The sequence below is a fragment of the Antennarius striatus genome, chromosome 4 (assembly GCF_040054535.1).
Source record: "Antennarius striatus isolate MH-2024 chromosome 4, ASM4005453v1, whole genome shotgun sequence".
Lineage (NCBI taxonomy): Eukaryota > Metazoa > Chordata > Actinopteri > Lophiiformes > Antennariidae > Antennarius > Antennarius striatus.
In genome coordinates this window covers 19,475,518-19,490,471 of record NC_090779.1, presented here as the reverse complement: position 1 = coordinate 19,490,471, position 14,954 = coordinate 19,475,518, and the positions used below count along the sequence as shown (strand labels likewise).

At 45.0% G+C, this 14,954-nt stretch overlaps 1 protein-coding gene across 2 annotated transcripts in view; it reads right to left on the bottom strand.

Moving 5' to 3' along the window:
- The window catches only part of LOC137593906 (reelin-like), a 76,924-nt gene that overhangs the window by 12,997 nt on the left and 48,973 nt on the right, over positions 1 to 14,954 (bottom strand). For both annotated transcript variants that reach the window (XM_068313009.1, XM_068313010.1), the window contains exons 9-36: positions 14,674 to 14,782; positions 14,148 to 14,388; positions 13,863 to 14,008; positions 12,489 to 12,640; positions 12,262 to 12,377; positions 11,920 to 12,128; positions 11,440 to 11,568; positions 11,222 to 11,331; positions 11,054 to 11,120; positions 10,588 to 10,821; positions 9,471 to 9,632; positions 8,730 to 8,966; positions 8,320 to 8,512; positions 7,436 to 7,548; positions 6,418 to 6,555; positions 6,157 to 6,343; positions 5,140 to 5,345; positions 4,825 to 4,996; positions 4,440 to 4,646; positions 4,100 to 4,335; positions 3,832 to 3,989; positions 3,529 to 3,736; positions 3,365 to 3,441; positions 2,510 to 2,668; positions 2,240 to 2,434; positions 537 to 810; positions 313 to 453; positions 16 to 193 (exon numbers count right to left, since the gene is read on the bottom strand). In XM_068313009.1, the coding sequence (XP_068169110.1) occupies positions 16 to 193; positions 313 to 453; positions 537 to 810; positions 2,240 to 2,434; positions 2,510 to 2,668; positions 3,365 to 3,441; positions 3,529 to 3,736; positions 3,832 to 3,989; positions 4,100 to 4,335; positions 4,440 to 4,646; positions 4,825 to 4,996; positions 5,140 to 5,345; positions 6,157 to 6,343; positions 6,418 to 6,555; positions 7,436 to 7,548; positions 8,320 to 8,512; positions 8,730 to 8,966; positions 9,471 to 9,632; positions 10,588 to 10,821; positions 11,054 to 11,120; positions 11,222 to 11,331; positions 11,440 to 11,568; positions 11,920 to 12,128; positions 12,262 to 12,377; positions 12,489 to 12,640; positions 13,863 to 14,008; positions 14,148 to 14,388; positions 14,674 to 14,782 (4,754 nt within the window). The remainder of the gene's footprint in view (positions 1 to 15; positions 194 to 312; positions 454 to 536; positions 811 to 2,239; positions 2,435 to 2,509; positions 2,669 to 3,364; positions 3,442 to 3,528; positions 3,737 to 3,831; positions 3,990 to 4,099; positions 4,336 to 4,439; positions 4,647 to 4,824; positions 4,997 to 5,139; positions 5,346 to 6,156; positions 6,344 to 6,417; positions 6,556 to 7,435; positions 7,549 to 8,319; positions 8,513 to 8,729; positions 8,967 to 9,470; positions 9,633 to 10,587; positions 10,822 to 11,053; positions 11,121 to 11,221; positions 11,332 to 11,439; positions 11,569 to 11,919; positions 12,129 to 12,261; positions 12,378 to 12,488; positions 12,641 to 13,862; positions 14,009 to 14,147; positions 14,389 to 14,673; positions 14,783 to 14,954) is intronic.

The following is a 14,954-nucleotide window of genomic DNA, read 5'->3' as shown; positions in this document are numbered from 1 at the left end:
CTGTAGGAGCCCTACCCCTTTGAAGATGAGGGCTGTGCCAGATTTAAGCGGCTCCCCACTCAGAGTTCCTCTCTCTGCTCCGTAAACCTCGGGCCACGTCTCCTGCTGCAGGTTTTCATTGAAGTCCTCCCTCAGCACGGATGGCAGGGGGGCCACAGGCACACAGTGTGCCCCCCCATAGCCCTTGTCACACCTGTGTGACAATGCAAGGAAAGGTAGGTAGGTAACATTTTAATATGTACAATAGATGTGTACACATTTCTGTTACAGATTAAAATTGGTTGTCTGTGCTCATAAACCTGATTTACTTACATACAATGACCATTGTCACACAGGCCATGACCAGAGCACATCCAGGGACAGCCGGGGGCAAGTAATACATTATCAAGAGCCCATCCTTCAGCCCCGGGGGTGAAGTGAGTCTGGATCCAGCGGAACCGAGTCCTGGGAGAACTGTGGGATTCAAAAGCAAGTTAGCAGTATTAGGGTTTCCCATGCTGATACATTAATGATATAAAAACTTCATGGACACATACTTAGCAGCACTGGGCAGGTAGACGGTGATCCTCCTCCAGTGTTTGTACTGGGTCGAGGTATAGACGGAGCTCTGAGTATAACCAGCGCAGCCGATGGCTGGGGGGACGCATTCTGGGGTGATGAGAGACCAGTGATGGCCGCAATCTGTGGAGTACTCCAGTCGCACTCCGTGGGAGAAGGAGGTGGACTTGCTGCAGCCCATACTCAGCTCAAACTGCAGGAATGATGAACCCGAAACCTCAAAGTCCCAGCTCTCTGCATATCTAGGCTTCTCTGCAGACATGACGCAAAGGAAACATCGCATTTTTTTGGTCTTTACTACAACATTTGACATTTACTTGACATTAATTTCATTAAAGGGCGGTACGGTGACGCAGTGGTTAGCGCTGCTGCCCCACAACATGGCGGACCCAGGTCGAGTCCCGCTCTGTGCAGAGTTCGCATGCTCTCCCCGTGTCTGCGTGGGTTCTCTCCGGGTTCTCCCGCTTCCTCCCACCTCCAAAAGCATGCGCTTCAGGTTGATTGGCCGTTCCAAATTGCCCGTAGGAATGAGTGTTTGTGTGCATGGTTGTATGTCTTTGTGTGTGGCTCCGCGGTGCACTGGCGTCGTGCCCGGAGTGTCCCCTGCCTCACGCCCTATGCCGCCGAGATAGGCTCCCCCGTGACCCGCTGCGGTGGATACAGGGGTGGTTATCTGAAGATGACTGACTGACTAATTTCATTAACAACAGCCTAGCAAGACACATCATGCCTGGGTTACACATTAATCAGGTCACAATTGATTTCACTTTTAACAGTATGTCCGTTTAAAGTTTCTGGTCCCTCCTTCTACCGGACAAAATTAGGTAATGCTCCAAAGTCCATTATTCATATAAAAACATGTTGACAGTTGTTTATTCATCACCTCTCATTTCCAATTTGTGGATTTCTGGCTGAATTTGAGGATGTGGCTATTTTGTAAACTCACTGGCAATAAGGCAACATGACTGAAAGCATGCAACATTTCAATGTACAAAAACACCTAAAACCTATTCCATTATAAATGTGAAACAAAGGGAACCCTTAAAAATAATAGGTAGGGCTGAGTTATCTGTGAATGAGTGGATGTTTCATATGAGAGCAGCCATAAAGTCTGGCAATCTGTGCTGTTTTTGTGTCCATACAGGAACACAGAAACTTTATGTTTATGGATGTGTAGCCAAATAGCTTTTGTTGTGCACGCATAATGAATGGTCCCGGTTGTAATGTAATATTTGCACAAAGTAAATCTGCTCACAGCTTGGTGCAATCATAAATAACAAGCAGGATGTTCATTCAGGTTTGCTTCCATTAATAATTCAGGACCCACAGCACCGCAGCAAACGGGCTGATTCAATTTCAGCCTGTTGTGTGAGTATTGCTGTGATGTCACTGTGCAGCTATTTATATAGGTTAGCATGCATGTATGCTAGATATACAGGAACATGTACGTATTTATTTATCTCTTCATTTCTTTCATCTTACAGTGTTAAGCTGCTTTGCAGCCCTTCACCTCACTACATTTGAATTGGACTAATCACTGAACTACTGATGCTTCACTGAAGCTTTTGAGTGTTGAGGGTCTTATCCACAAGCTCCTCGGTAACGATTGTCAAGTAGCAGAGAGTTGCTTGTTCCAGTAATAAAACCTGCTTATGGAGAGTGACGTGTTTGTGTAACTTACTGTCGATGGCCTCAGAGTTGAAGGTAAGCGCTGTGTCCAGGGACAAACAGTCCACGGTCACTTCCCCACCCTGGATGCGATACCAGTTGTGCCTTAGAGGTGTTGTGCCGTCAAACTTGTCATGGAAACCCGTTCTGGAACTGTCGTTCATACCGATCAATACATCATCCAAAGCCCACTGGGCAGAGTGTTTCCCTGTGAGGAAGCATAAGAGAATGAAAATAAAATAATATAACAATGTGGAATTACAATGAAAGTTAATCACATTACCTTGCTGGGGTTGCCACCACCGAAATACGGTGTAGGGGGTTTTGGCTGCAGGTGGTAGCTCAATGGTCACCACTTGAGGCTCCAGGAAGGAACTAAAGTCTAGTTCCCTCAAGAACTGCCACTGGACTCCATTGTTTGTAGAGAACTGGACAATAACACCTAAAATTGATGGGAAAAAACTACAGAGATCATGTTTGATTGTGAAATTATATTTCATATATACAGATACAAAACTAAGTCAATTGAGAAGGAAGTACCAAGAAACAACAGGATAAAAAGCAATATAATTTCATCACAGTCCAAAATCCCTTTTGATTATTGGCGTGCTGTTTAGGGGTCTGATCAGACTCAGTGGTCAACAGCGCTCCGGGTTAAAGAACCACAATCAGCTCATACTATTATCTTTGTTACATTTTTAGGAAAAATCAGTGAGATTAGGAAGAGAGGAAACAGAGCTGGAGTTGGCAGAGATGAAGATGCTGAGGTTCACTTTGGGACTGACCAGGAAGGATAGGATCAGGAATGAATACATCAGAGGGACAGCACATGTTAGAAGTTTTGGAGACAAAGTCAGAGAGGCCAGACTGAGATGGTTTGAACATGTCCAGAGGAGAGATAGTGAATATATTGGTAGAAGGATGCCGAGCTTCGAAGTGCTAGGCAGGAGTCCCGGAGGAAGACCAAAGAGGAGGTTTGTGGATGTAGTGAAAGAGGACATGAGGGTAGTTGGTGTGAGAGAAGAGGATGGAGGCAACTGATTCGCTGTGGCGACCCATGAAGGGAAAACCCGAAAAGAGAAGATGGAATAGCTACGTGAATGCAACAGAGGGTGTGATAACAGGTTGTGATCATTACCTTCATTACGAGATCGAGGCCTTGTGCAAGTGGGTCCTAAACTCTTGCTTCCAATCCGGATGTAGAACTGGACCAAACTGTGCGTGAATACAATATCTAATTTTCAGGTTTACGTTATACAAACAGGCACAAATGAGAGAACCACAGCTGCTGAATTCACTCACCGTGTGTTGGTGGTGTCTAGAGGCACTGTGTGCGCTTCTCTCCTTCCAGGGCTACTGAAGTAAAGAGCTTTTCCTTCGCCAATGATGCCACAACCGCCTCCAATTTGTCCTCCGCTAAGGCTCTGCCAGAGAGGGCTAAGCTTCCCTTCAAATCCCTCAGTCAGCTCGGTGGGACTGGCAACAGATGGGACACAACTGTCCTGCTCCACTGTGGAACAACGATTAACAATTTTAGGGTAAATACCACAAAAATATATGGAAAAACAGGATCTTCTTACTTTTCATTTAAGCTACAGTTTGTACCTGTGTATCCCATATCACAGAAACAGACTCCAGAGATGCAATCTCCATGTCCGCCACAGTGGTTTGGACAGGGCTCAGAGAGGTACACCCCATCCAAAGCAAAAGGTGGAGCATCTCTGTATATGCTGCTCTCCTGGAACCAACGGAACCTGGTTTTACTGGAAAAATAGGGGAATTGGGAATGACAGAACATGCAGAAGACGTTTAAGTCACGTTAGTCACCTTTACAGCTGAGACAGTTTGATGGAATACATGTTTGCACATCTACCTGGCTGCAACGTTGCGTGGTACGACCACCGTGATCCTGGTCCACTGTTCATAATCTCCAGTGTTGTAGACAGTGGGCTCCCTAAGCTCACGACCACTGCCCTCACAGATACCTGCCCCTGGGGTTCCTGGGTAACAGCCCTCTCTTACTAAAGCCCAACTACGACCGGCATCATGGGAGTACTGCAGGAGGACGGGTGCAGCGGCGCTGAACTCAGACTCACATCCTATGTTCAACTGGAAAGGAAAATAGTGCATCAGACTCCGTGGTGTTGCATACCAGTTTCTCAAAGCGACACTGTTAAAACGCATTCTGCCTCTATGGGTTTAACTCTTTCCACCTTAAACTGAAGAGTGTAGCCCTGGCGTAAGGCCAGGTCCCTCGTAACGGCCACTCTATCCCCATCAGAGCGCCCGAACACCATGGCAGATGGCGTTGGGGCACAAAAGCTGTTGTTGCTTTCCCTCTCCATGCCTTCATTTCCCAGCATCAGCCACACACTCATCTGGTTCAGAGGATAGTCGAATGCTGGCTTCTCATAAAAATTCTGTAAGGATAGATGACACACTGTGTGTTTATTATGGATATTTGTGTGAACAGGTTGTAGGTGTCAGCGGTAGAACATGTTTCTCCCTAGATAGCTATAAACACTTTAAGATAGATTTTAAGGTGTTTCATGAAGCCAAAATGTAATTACAGGAACCATCACAAAATTGAACCCAGACCTGTGGTAGAGTTGGGTTGGCCATGGGGATTATGTGCTTCTCTCTTTCTGATAGAATTATGACATCATCAATTGCCCACTGGTCGTAGCCCTCCCCAGAGTGAAGAGGCTGCCACCAACGAAACCTTGTAGAAGGCGTCTTAGACGCCAAAGGAAGCTCATAGTGAACAAACCTGAGAATGGAAAAGTAAAAATATTTCTTTTAATTTCAAAGTCTGTAGATTCACAGGTGCATATAAACATTTTCCCAGTATGGACGACAAAAAAAAGAGAGAAAACACTAATTATCTGCTCTCTTCATGCCGGGTTCTCTCACCGAGGCTTTGTGAAATCAGTGAAGTACATCTCGGCTATGAGGCCCCAGCTGATGCCTCCATCATTGCTGTACTGCAACAGAACGCCTTCCTCCCTGGTGTCCGCCTGGTTGCACTCCGCCCAGTCTCCGCCCACCCTGAGGTAGAACTGAACAAACTCCGCCCATTCTGTGTCCAGGTCCCAGCTCACCAGCTGCCTCAGCCCAGCCTGAAAACAGCATGCACACATGTAAGGAACATTATTTTTCATCAATAGTACACAATTGCAGAGGGGGGTGAAGGGGAACTACATCTTGACCCCAAAGGTCAATTGTTGATTTTTAAACTTTGGGATTTCACTTTTAACTGCTGTGGAATTTTTATCCTTTTAAAAAAAAAAATCAAATCATCTGATGTTTACACTCATCACACAGATGTCCCACTTTGACTGTATCGTGGCGACATTCCAATGATCTAAAATCTAAATATTGATTTTCTTTCTAACATCTTTGTCAGTCACAAAAAATATTATGGAACAAATATTATAGCAACAATTAAGAGAGGTGGTTTCCTAGTAACAGCTGCAGCACTTAGAGTGTCAGTGATACGTGCTAATTTAGAAAAGTGAGGAGTTGTTCCAAAAACACCAGATTTGTAAAGCTGACTGAAAAATCAAGCACAACCTCCATCTGATTGGAATTACACATTCTGCTTTGACTGCTGTGATGAAGTGTGTTGTCAGGCCAGAGGCGGATCAGAGGTCAAAGGTCAGCAGGGTTGGGAGGTGGAAATGAGGCAGGAATTAGAGATAGCAGCCAAATTCCTCTAAATTATCTAATTTAAAAGGCCAAAAAAAAATCACTTTTGGATCCTCGCCAAAACAAACAAGCACAATGATGGTATTGGCCTGCAAATGGTTAATGCTGCATAACAGCTATTTTTACATTGATCACATTGTTCCTAAGTGTGGATTGGCAGCACAAATAATTAATAATTAATTAGTTTGATTTTTTTGAAAGCCAGTTTCATGGTTGTTTTACCTTGCTGAAGTACAGGGATGATCCAGATGAGACCACCCCACAGCCCATGTCAGGAGTGACAACCTCTCCACCAATCACCTCCTGCCATGTGGCCAGCATTGCATCCTGGGATTCAAAGTCAGAGAGCACGCTGGAGGAGAGGGGGGCGGAGGGCTGGCAGTCTGTTCCAGAAAAACCATCGTCACACCTGTAAGAGAAAACGTGAACTATCTCTATATATCATGTATCCCACAAACATTTTGTGTGTGTGTTAAAGCTGACCTGCAGTGTCCGTGGTCACACCAACCGTGTCCGTGGCACATGCTCGGACACTGCTGGCCTATGTAGATGTCATCCAGGGCCCACTCATCCTGCTCGCCATAATAATTCTGAATCCAACGGAACCGTGTTGCACTGGACCTGAACATGAAGGTGCAGAAATATGGTTCAACCAGATTCGCTTGGTGGACGCTGAGCGGTGAAAGAACAGCTGCAATACGTCAACTGATGGCTCAGTTTTATTTGATAAAAAAAGAAGTAGAAATCAATAAAGATTGGTGGATGTTCAAGCTGTGCTCAGTAATCAACTCTTCTGCTGGGGATGAAGGTTTCTGGATTGTTCTGGCAGGTAAAGATTACAGTTAACCGTATTTTTTTGTTTCATGTGTTGAAGGCAGGCTGTGGATGTTATTGTATGTGTGTATAGGGTGTGTTCATGTTTGCTGTGTTCACTGTGTGCATGGAAACGACAAATGGTCATAAATGCGTAGGCACTCAGGACTCAGGCCACAACCTGGACCATATTAACCTGCACATGACCATTTTATTATCATTTACTGCCGTGACCCCGCGACCTCTCATCACACCCCACTGGACAGTAGCCTACCTTTATCTATGAGCTGGGGTGTAGAATGAAATGAAAGATTATCTGATTTTTAAAAAAATCACAATTAGGTTTGAGTTAAGGCGATCCAGAACATGTGTTCCCCATGAAACATTTAGGCAAGGATGCTAAGGGGAGTATTAGACCTTAAGTTTTCCCTCTAAACTGTAAAATTGCAGTCTTTTTAGTTCGCAGTCCTTAGTTAATACAATGTCAATTTATTATTTGCAAACACAGAAAAAAAAATCTAATTCTAAGTGTTAGGCAAAGCTTTTGCAGTGTGTTGCTGATTCTGTGAAACTGAAGGTCAGGTTATCGGAGATACCGATCACTGGTATCACATCCACAAAGAGATCCGGTGTCTATAATATTATATTTACGAGAGCCATGTCTGCGGTGCAGACGCCTGTTATTTACCATGTCTTCTGAGGCAGGGACAGAGTGATGCGTCTCCAGTCTCTGAACTCTGATGGATGGTAGATGCTGGGAGCTGTAAACTCAGAGCAGCTCGGCATGCCAGGCAGACAGGCCTAGGTGAAAGAAAGATGGGGCTTCATTACGATCCGCATTTAACTACTGCCCCAGCAGAATGGACGTTGCTTAATGACTCAGAATTCATACAGCGAAGTCCATCATTTATCGTTTTGACTTTTATTTTGTGGATAAATTCTTCAGTAACAGCACAATGTACTTCAGACATATTGGAAGGGGGCGTTAGGTCTAGAGAAGACCTATATAAAAGACTCTTACATGATTACAGCATCTTTGACCTTGAACACCGATGGAAAGGACTAACCGTAGATGAAATTCATGTACTGTTAGTTACGTTCTGCACTTTCTAGATGATCTCTGCAGTTTTTTCACATGGGAGAATTATAGAAAATTCACCAATGGAGGGCTCGTTATGCCTTATTCAATTCCAAAGGCAATAAAAAACAGTTGGCAGATACTGTGGAGCCTCATTTATTAATATTCATGAGCCAGTTGTGATCACAGAAAATTCTTTCTGAATCATGGGAAGATCATCTGCGTGCTAATTCAAAGTATCACCACGCTTTTACTAATAGCAGGGTGATGAAAAGTAATTGAGATCATTTCTCATCTGAAACAAAGTGCCACATTTTAAGACTGATTATTTACACATTATTGGCTGTAATGAGTAAAATTAATATTCATGATCATGAATAAATTATGTTTTCTTTTCTTGTCTCCTGGATGAGAGTTTTAGTTGCAAGCAGAGGTGTCAGCGAGGCTGTAAAACCAAAAGGGAGCAAATCTGAAGCGCAAGATGTCCTCTTTACCTCTTTGACCAGGTGCCAGGTTAGACCGTGATTGGTGGAGAACTCCAGGCGGACCTGAGTGTCAATGTGAGGGGATGGGTCTCGGCCACAGCCCATCACCATAGAGAACTGCAAGCTGTAAGACGCTCCGATCTGCATTGACTGAGTCTCCACATAACGGATGCTGGAGCCGGGGCTGGGCTCACCAGAAAAGCTAGAGGACCACAGGCGGGAGGAGAAAAAGTCAAGTTGTAGTTACAGCAACAACAGTAAACAGTTACAGCATCTGATCCCAAAGTGCAGGACCGTCACTTGATTGTAGAATGTTTCAAATTTTCCTCTCAGAAGAATATTTTCTTGTAGGAACCAAATCATAGAATTTATGGATCACTTTCATTTTATTGCATCACTGTGAGCGTAAAGTCTCATACCTGAGGGTCCAGTCATGCTGGCAGTACGGTTGCACATGGCCGAGATAGAAACCGAGACTCTGGGTGACGTCGAGGACATTGCTGAAGTCGAGGCTTATGGTGTTGAACAACACAGAGGTCATGCTGATTTCATCAAGGGCCCAAACATCGTGACCACGTCCGGAGTGATATGGCTGCCACCAGCGGAACTGCACGCCAAATTTACGAGCGCCAGATGGGAGTTCGACTGATACGATCCTGGTTTGGGGTGGAAGGGAAAAAAGCATTATTTAATTGAACTTCAGTGACACGTAAAGGTTGATGTAAGCAGTGCTCGAGTTGTTGTCACAGCCGTGTAGATGTAGGAATAAAGAGTTAATCAGCCAAGCTGACTTCTTCTGCAGTGTATACAGACAGTCTGCTGTCTGCAAACACTGAATACTTGGATCAATTTGTGCAAATGTTCAGGATAGTAATGTAGCTAAGACCCAACTTGGACCTGCAGGTCACAGACCTGTGAAGAAGTCATTGACCTTTCTATCGCTGATGAAGAGCTCTGAGACCTCGCCTGTGCAGCTGGAACCCACTCCAATCTGTCTTCATTACACACAGAGATGACGCTAACTGTGATGGGTCCCGGCAGCCGACACCTCCAGCACGTCATTAGGAGCACAAATGTGTGCATTGATGGAGTCATAGTGTCTTTGTGGAATCATAAGCGAACAAATGCTTGTACACACATGCCCTAACAACTGGTGGTACCTTGGCTCATGGAAACCTTGGTAGGCATAGTGCTGTAATAGTGTCCAGGTGATGCCGTTGTCTGCAGAATAATGCAGGAGAACACCCTCTCCTGGCTGGTTCGGGGCGGGACATGAGCTCAGGGTGCTACGGCTGCCCAGGCGAAGCGTAAACTGCAGGTACCTGCAAAGCATACAGTGGCAAATGAAGGCAAAGATAAAGTTAAGATGGAGGGAGAAGCGATGTATCCAAGTCAGGAGGTATAAGGAGTAAAAGGGGGATAAAGGAGATAAAGGAGAAAAAGGCAGGTTGACAATTGACAAGAATAAGGAGTAAGGTGACCAAAAGTGTACTCAGGTAGGAGAGGTGTGGTAGATGGGTGGGTGGGGGTAAACACACAGTCATGCAGAGCAGAGAGGTGGGCCGGAGATGGCAGGATGATGGAAGAGATGATTAAATGAATGAGGACAAAATTAGATAAGAGGAGGTGGAAGGATAGAAAGAGTTCACATGCATGTACTAATGGTAACTTCACATAGTCCGAATGGAGAGTTCATTTTCATCTGTTTTGAGCTTCCTATTTGTTTTGACAGATATTGATTATAAGTTCTAATGAAGTGTTTGTAATCATTTCTGTCTGGAGCTGAAAGCCAACTCCAAACCTCTCTGTCCTGAAATGAGTTGCAGTTTCCTCTGTCAGGCAGTTATTTGCCCGATCGGCCTGGAAAGTGGCGTTAAATATGGCCATCAGGTGGCAAACGGAGAACTGCAGGCATTATCAATCTAACACAGATGCCTCATTTTAACTGGATCGCTCACTCTTCATCTTCCTCTTTGACATTTTTATCCTTGCCTTTCATTTTCCCCCCTCATCTGCAGACTTCCCTCTGATTACAGTCAGTCTGCCAGCAGAGAGGTGTGGAGTTCAAGGGATAGAAAAGAAAAGTGGATAGCTACCTGGAATGTTAGATGGAAATCAGTCAAAAAATAATCAAAAATTGGTAAAATCCAGTCACATCTCTACATATATGTTTCCAGAAGGGCGTAAATGTGAGTTCCCTCATGTCTCTTTTTGGTCTGTTTCCATATGACACCAGGTTTATTTCATGATTCTCTTCTTCGTCAATACTTTCATTACCTGGCCTGTGAGCTGTCTAAAGGAGCGGTGACCAAGTGTCTCCTGCTGTCCCTGTTGAACACCAAGGCCTTGCCACTGGCCAGAACCCCACAGCTGAAGCTGACCTCAGCCCCACGGAGCGAGGAGAAGCTGTGGTAGGATGAAAGGCGTGGGCTGGAGAAACCCTCCGATAGGAAAGCTGGGAAGGTTTGGGAGGCGAGCTCACAGGCGGGACCACTGAAACCCATATCACATCTGGACAAAGAAAAGAGAGGGGAGAGGTTGAAGAGGAAGGATGAAGGACATAAACAATTAAAGGTAAACAGAATGAAAGAAAACCCATTTATAGATCATTAGTATAATACAAGTGGATTAATTCTGAATGGTGATTAATGCTGCTGTCTCATTAGGTTCACAATGAGCAGACCCATTTTGAAGTAGTGACTCTGGATTAATTGGGTTTAATAAAATGCTGATTCTTTCTTACTTGCATCCCGTGCGAGAACAATGTCCTCTGCCGGAGCAGAAACGAAGGCAGGCAGGACCAACGTAGACTGAAGCAGAACACAGCATGGAAGTTCAGTTTTATTTTTTGCATATCTTCATCAGGTATAATCAAATGTTTTGTTGTATTTAGCGTTCTGTTAATGCTTACTGTTGTCTATGGCCCACATGCTGCCAGTTCCAGTGCCGGACTGTTTCCAGCGGAACCGTGTGCTCTCTGTCAGGGCAGCGTTGGGCAGAGGAATCGAGATTCTGGTCCAACTGAAAAGACAAAATTGTAGTATGAATTTACACATATAGTACTGTAATATATTACCCACACTGACTGAGTGAGACATACACACACATACAGAGGTTTAGAGTGATTACCCGCTGTAGTTGTCGGAGGAGTAGATGGTGCTGTGAGGCAGATGGGGTCCAGCACAGAGCTCTGGCAGGCATTCAGTGTGGAGCAGAGACCAGGAGCGACCGTGATTGGTGGAAAACTCCAGACTCACGCTGATGAAAATGACAATTCAGTATTTAAATTTGTAAGATGAACATAGTGTGAAGTGACAGAAAAGTTTAGATTAAAGAACAAATAAATAATAATCAGTCTATTCGTTAGCAACTGCTGCTAAACACCAGCAACAGTTAAAAAGGATTTTTGTATGATTATAACCTGATACATGTTATTCAATAAAGTATACAATGCAATATAGTTCCCTGTCTGGACCGGCCTCTATTCCTGACACCAAAATAACTGAAGCTGGGGGGGTATCTTTTGTCGCAACCCAATTTTATGATTCGTTTAATGGCAGTATTTCACAATAAAAGCATTATTCAACCCAGTTTTAAACTGTGTCACACCTGTTGGCTGGCTGGTAGGAACCACATCCCAGGTTGATGGAGAACTGTGCGACATGAGTGTGGGTGCCAGGAAGCACAGGAAGCAGCTGCATGAAGTCCACTGCCCAAACATGACGGTTAGCGCCACCATGTGACCGCTGCTCCAGGCAGAATTGGGTGACTGGTGTTTGCAGCTCAGTGGGTAACGGTAGAGATACCACTGCAGGAGTCTGAGGTCCATGTAGCAGCGGGAAGAAGAAGGAGAAGACTTCTCAATAGTGGAATAATTAGAATATAACCTCATCCTTTTAAAAGAGGACATGTTTGTTGTGTGAATTTGTTTGTACTGTATATAACTCTTACCCTGTAAGATGAGTATGGGAGGGTGTCGAGTACTACACGTTCCCTCCTGCCTTCAGACCTTCCAAACACAATCACATCATTTTCATGGGACTCTCCTGGATCACAATCACCTCCACCTGAACACAAATGCACCTCATTATATTCAGGGAATGTACCATGTGAGACACTTTCAAGGTTGAAAGGCATGTGAACCGTGATGTATGAACAGCGGCAGCAGGTTTCAATACCCATGGTAAAGTAGAAGCGAAGGTTTCCGTAGGATGTGGTGTCGAGGTAGGGGGTGCACACTCTCCTCCGGCCCTCTTTCTCAAACACTATAGCCAAACCCAATTCGATTTCTCCACACTGGGTCCCAAATACAGCACCTTCTATATCCCAGCTGGGAAGACACACACACACACACACACACACACACACACACACACAGGGAAGAAAAAGAATTCTCAAAATCTCTTAAACCGAAGCTTTACCTCAGCCGAGTTAATCCAAAACAGACTTTATTGGTATGAACATGCCTTTGTTTATTTTTTAACGCAGCATTGTCGTTTGGAGGATTACTTACATTAGTCTCTCTGAATAGGTGTCATAATGAACACCTGACTAGTGTACAAACACGCAAGACACACACACACACACACACACACACACACACACACACACACACACACACACACACACACACACACACACACACACACACACACACACACACACACACACACACACACACACACACATACATACTTCAGCACAGTGGCAAGAAGATTCTCATTAGCCCTAACAGAAGTCAGCTCAGTGTGTCAAACTTGCTCTGAGCTCCTCTACCCTCCTGCCCCCTCCCTCGTATTGGTTTTAGGGTAAGTGACATTTGGGGCATTAAGACAAGCAAAAACTGTCCATGCACTCTCCAAGTGTCATCTCACTATGCAGGACTGTGAGGCCTAGCATACAAAGGAACATATGAACATATGATATTTTGTAGGATGATGTAAGTGTGTGTGTGTGTGTGGGGGGGGGGTGTTTACTGCACGTGAAGGACTTCTCATTATTGGAAAAATTGTCCTGACAGACCCGGTACAATAGGCCTGATAATAATTACTCTCTGGCAGTATGTATTATGTCGTCTCTTTTATCCCTTTGCCTCTGACTCTGTTTCCTCGGTCCGTCCTGTATGAGGCTGTGTGAGTCTCTCTCTGAACAGATGGGCCACTGTGTCTGAAGCAGTCAGAGGGATTCAATCACGTCGGCCCCCAGGCTCGACTTAAACCTGAACGACACGATGCAAGTGGTTTCACTTGACATACGACAAGCAGCGGATGTCAAACGTGTGCTTGTGTGCAAATACAGAAAGGACAGCCGATATCCGACTGTCTTACCTGCCTTTAACGCTTTCTTTCCCAGATCATACGCAGGTATCCTGTTCTCGTTCATGTTTAGAACTTTTCAAACTATATGATGTTATTTTCTTGGATCTGGCAACCACATTTGGTTTTATCATAATAGCTGCAGACTGAATGAACTGAGAGAATGAACATTTGAAAAAGTGTTGATATGTATTTGTGCTTTTATGCTTTAAAAGTACAACCACATTGTTGACTTACTTTAAAGGTGAACTTTCAAAGTCTTCCTCCCAGTAGCTCCTTCCCTCCTCACGATGAAGGTCGATGTCTCTGGTGGAGGCAAAGTTCTGGCCAACTCCCTCACCGCCATAGAAATACAGAGCATTGCCCTCGGATTGACAGGCGTGCTGGCCGAGAAGAGTGCAAGCATTGACAAATCAACAGAAAGCCCTTTTTTCACACCTTTTATTTGGAAATGCAGGACTTTGTGAATAAAATCCGTGTGTAAATGATGGAATCTAAATGCTGAGTGGTTTATAGGTGCACCTTGATGGTAGCGCCGGGAAAGAAGAGCCAGTTGGCGGTGTCTGGAGGGTCCAGGTTGTCCTCCATGAGCGGGGTTCTGACGGCAGCATTGACCAGCAGCACGTTGTCCAGACCCCAACAGGACTCATATCCTTCGGGTCCTTGGGGGGCCTCCTGAGACCAGCGGATACGAACACCTTCAGCCTTGGAGTGGTGTGGCAGGGGCAGCAGGTAGACGACTGTGCTGCTGTTGGTGGGGGCTCTGCAGGAGAGGAAAATATGTTACATGACAGAGAAAACTATGTAGATAGAAGATAATATCATTATATTATGTCTTTGTTTGAGAGATGACTAAACAGACGGCGGCAGAGACAGAAGGATGAAAAACAGGGTGATCATATAGACAGTAAAGAACAAACAGGAGTGGGATGACAAATTGAGAAAAGGAGGTGTGAATGAGGGATAAAAGGATGTTCGGGTGTTTGTACCAGATGGCACAGCTGTGGGAAGGATTAGAATAAAAAGAACAGAGAAAAGAGAGAGAGACCTGATCTTCTCCAGTGTGATCCAGTCATCTGAAGCGTTAACGTTAGCGCTCAGGCTGAACGACACGGAGATGCTGGGGTCTGAGTAACTGTACCGACAGGAGCCGGAGCCTGGAGGACACACAGACAGACAAAAATGACCGTTAACACGCTCCTGTGGAGGGAGCAGCTAAAGGATGTGTTAGCAAGACTCCTTTTTCCAATTCTGGAATTTGTCAGCGGGGCAATGACCCTTTGTAACGCACTGAGGAGCAGCAGTACACAGTGGGGTGGATTCTTCTGA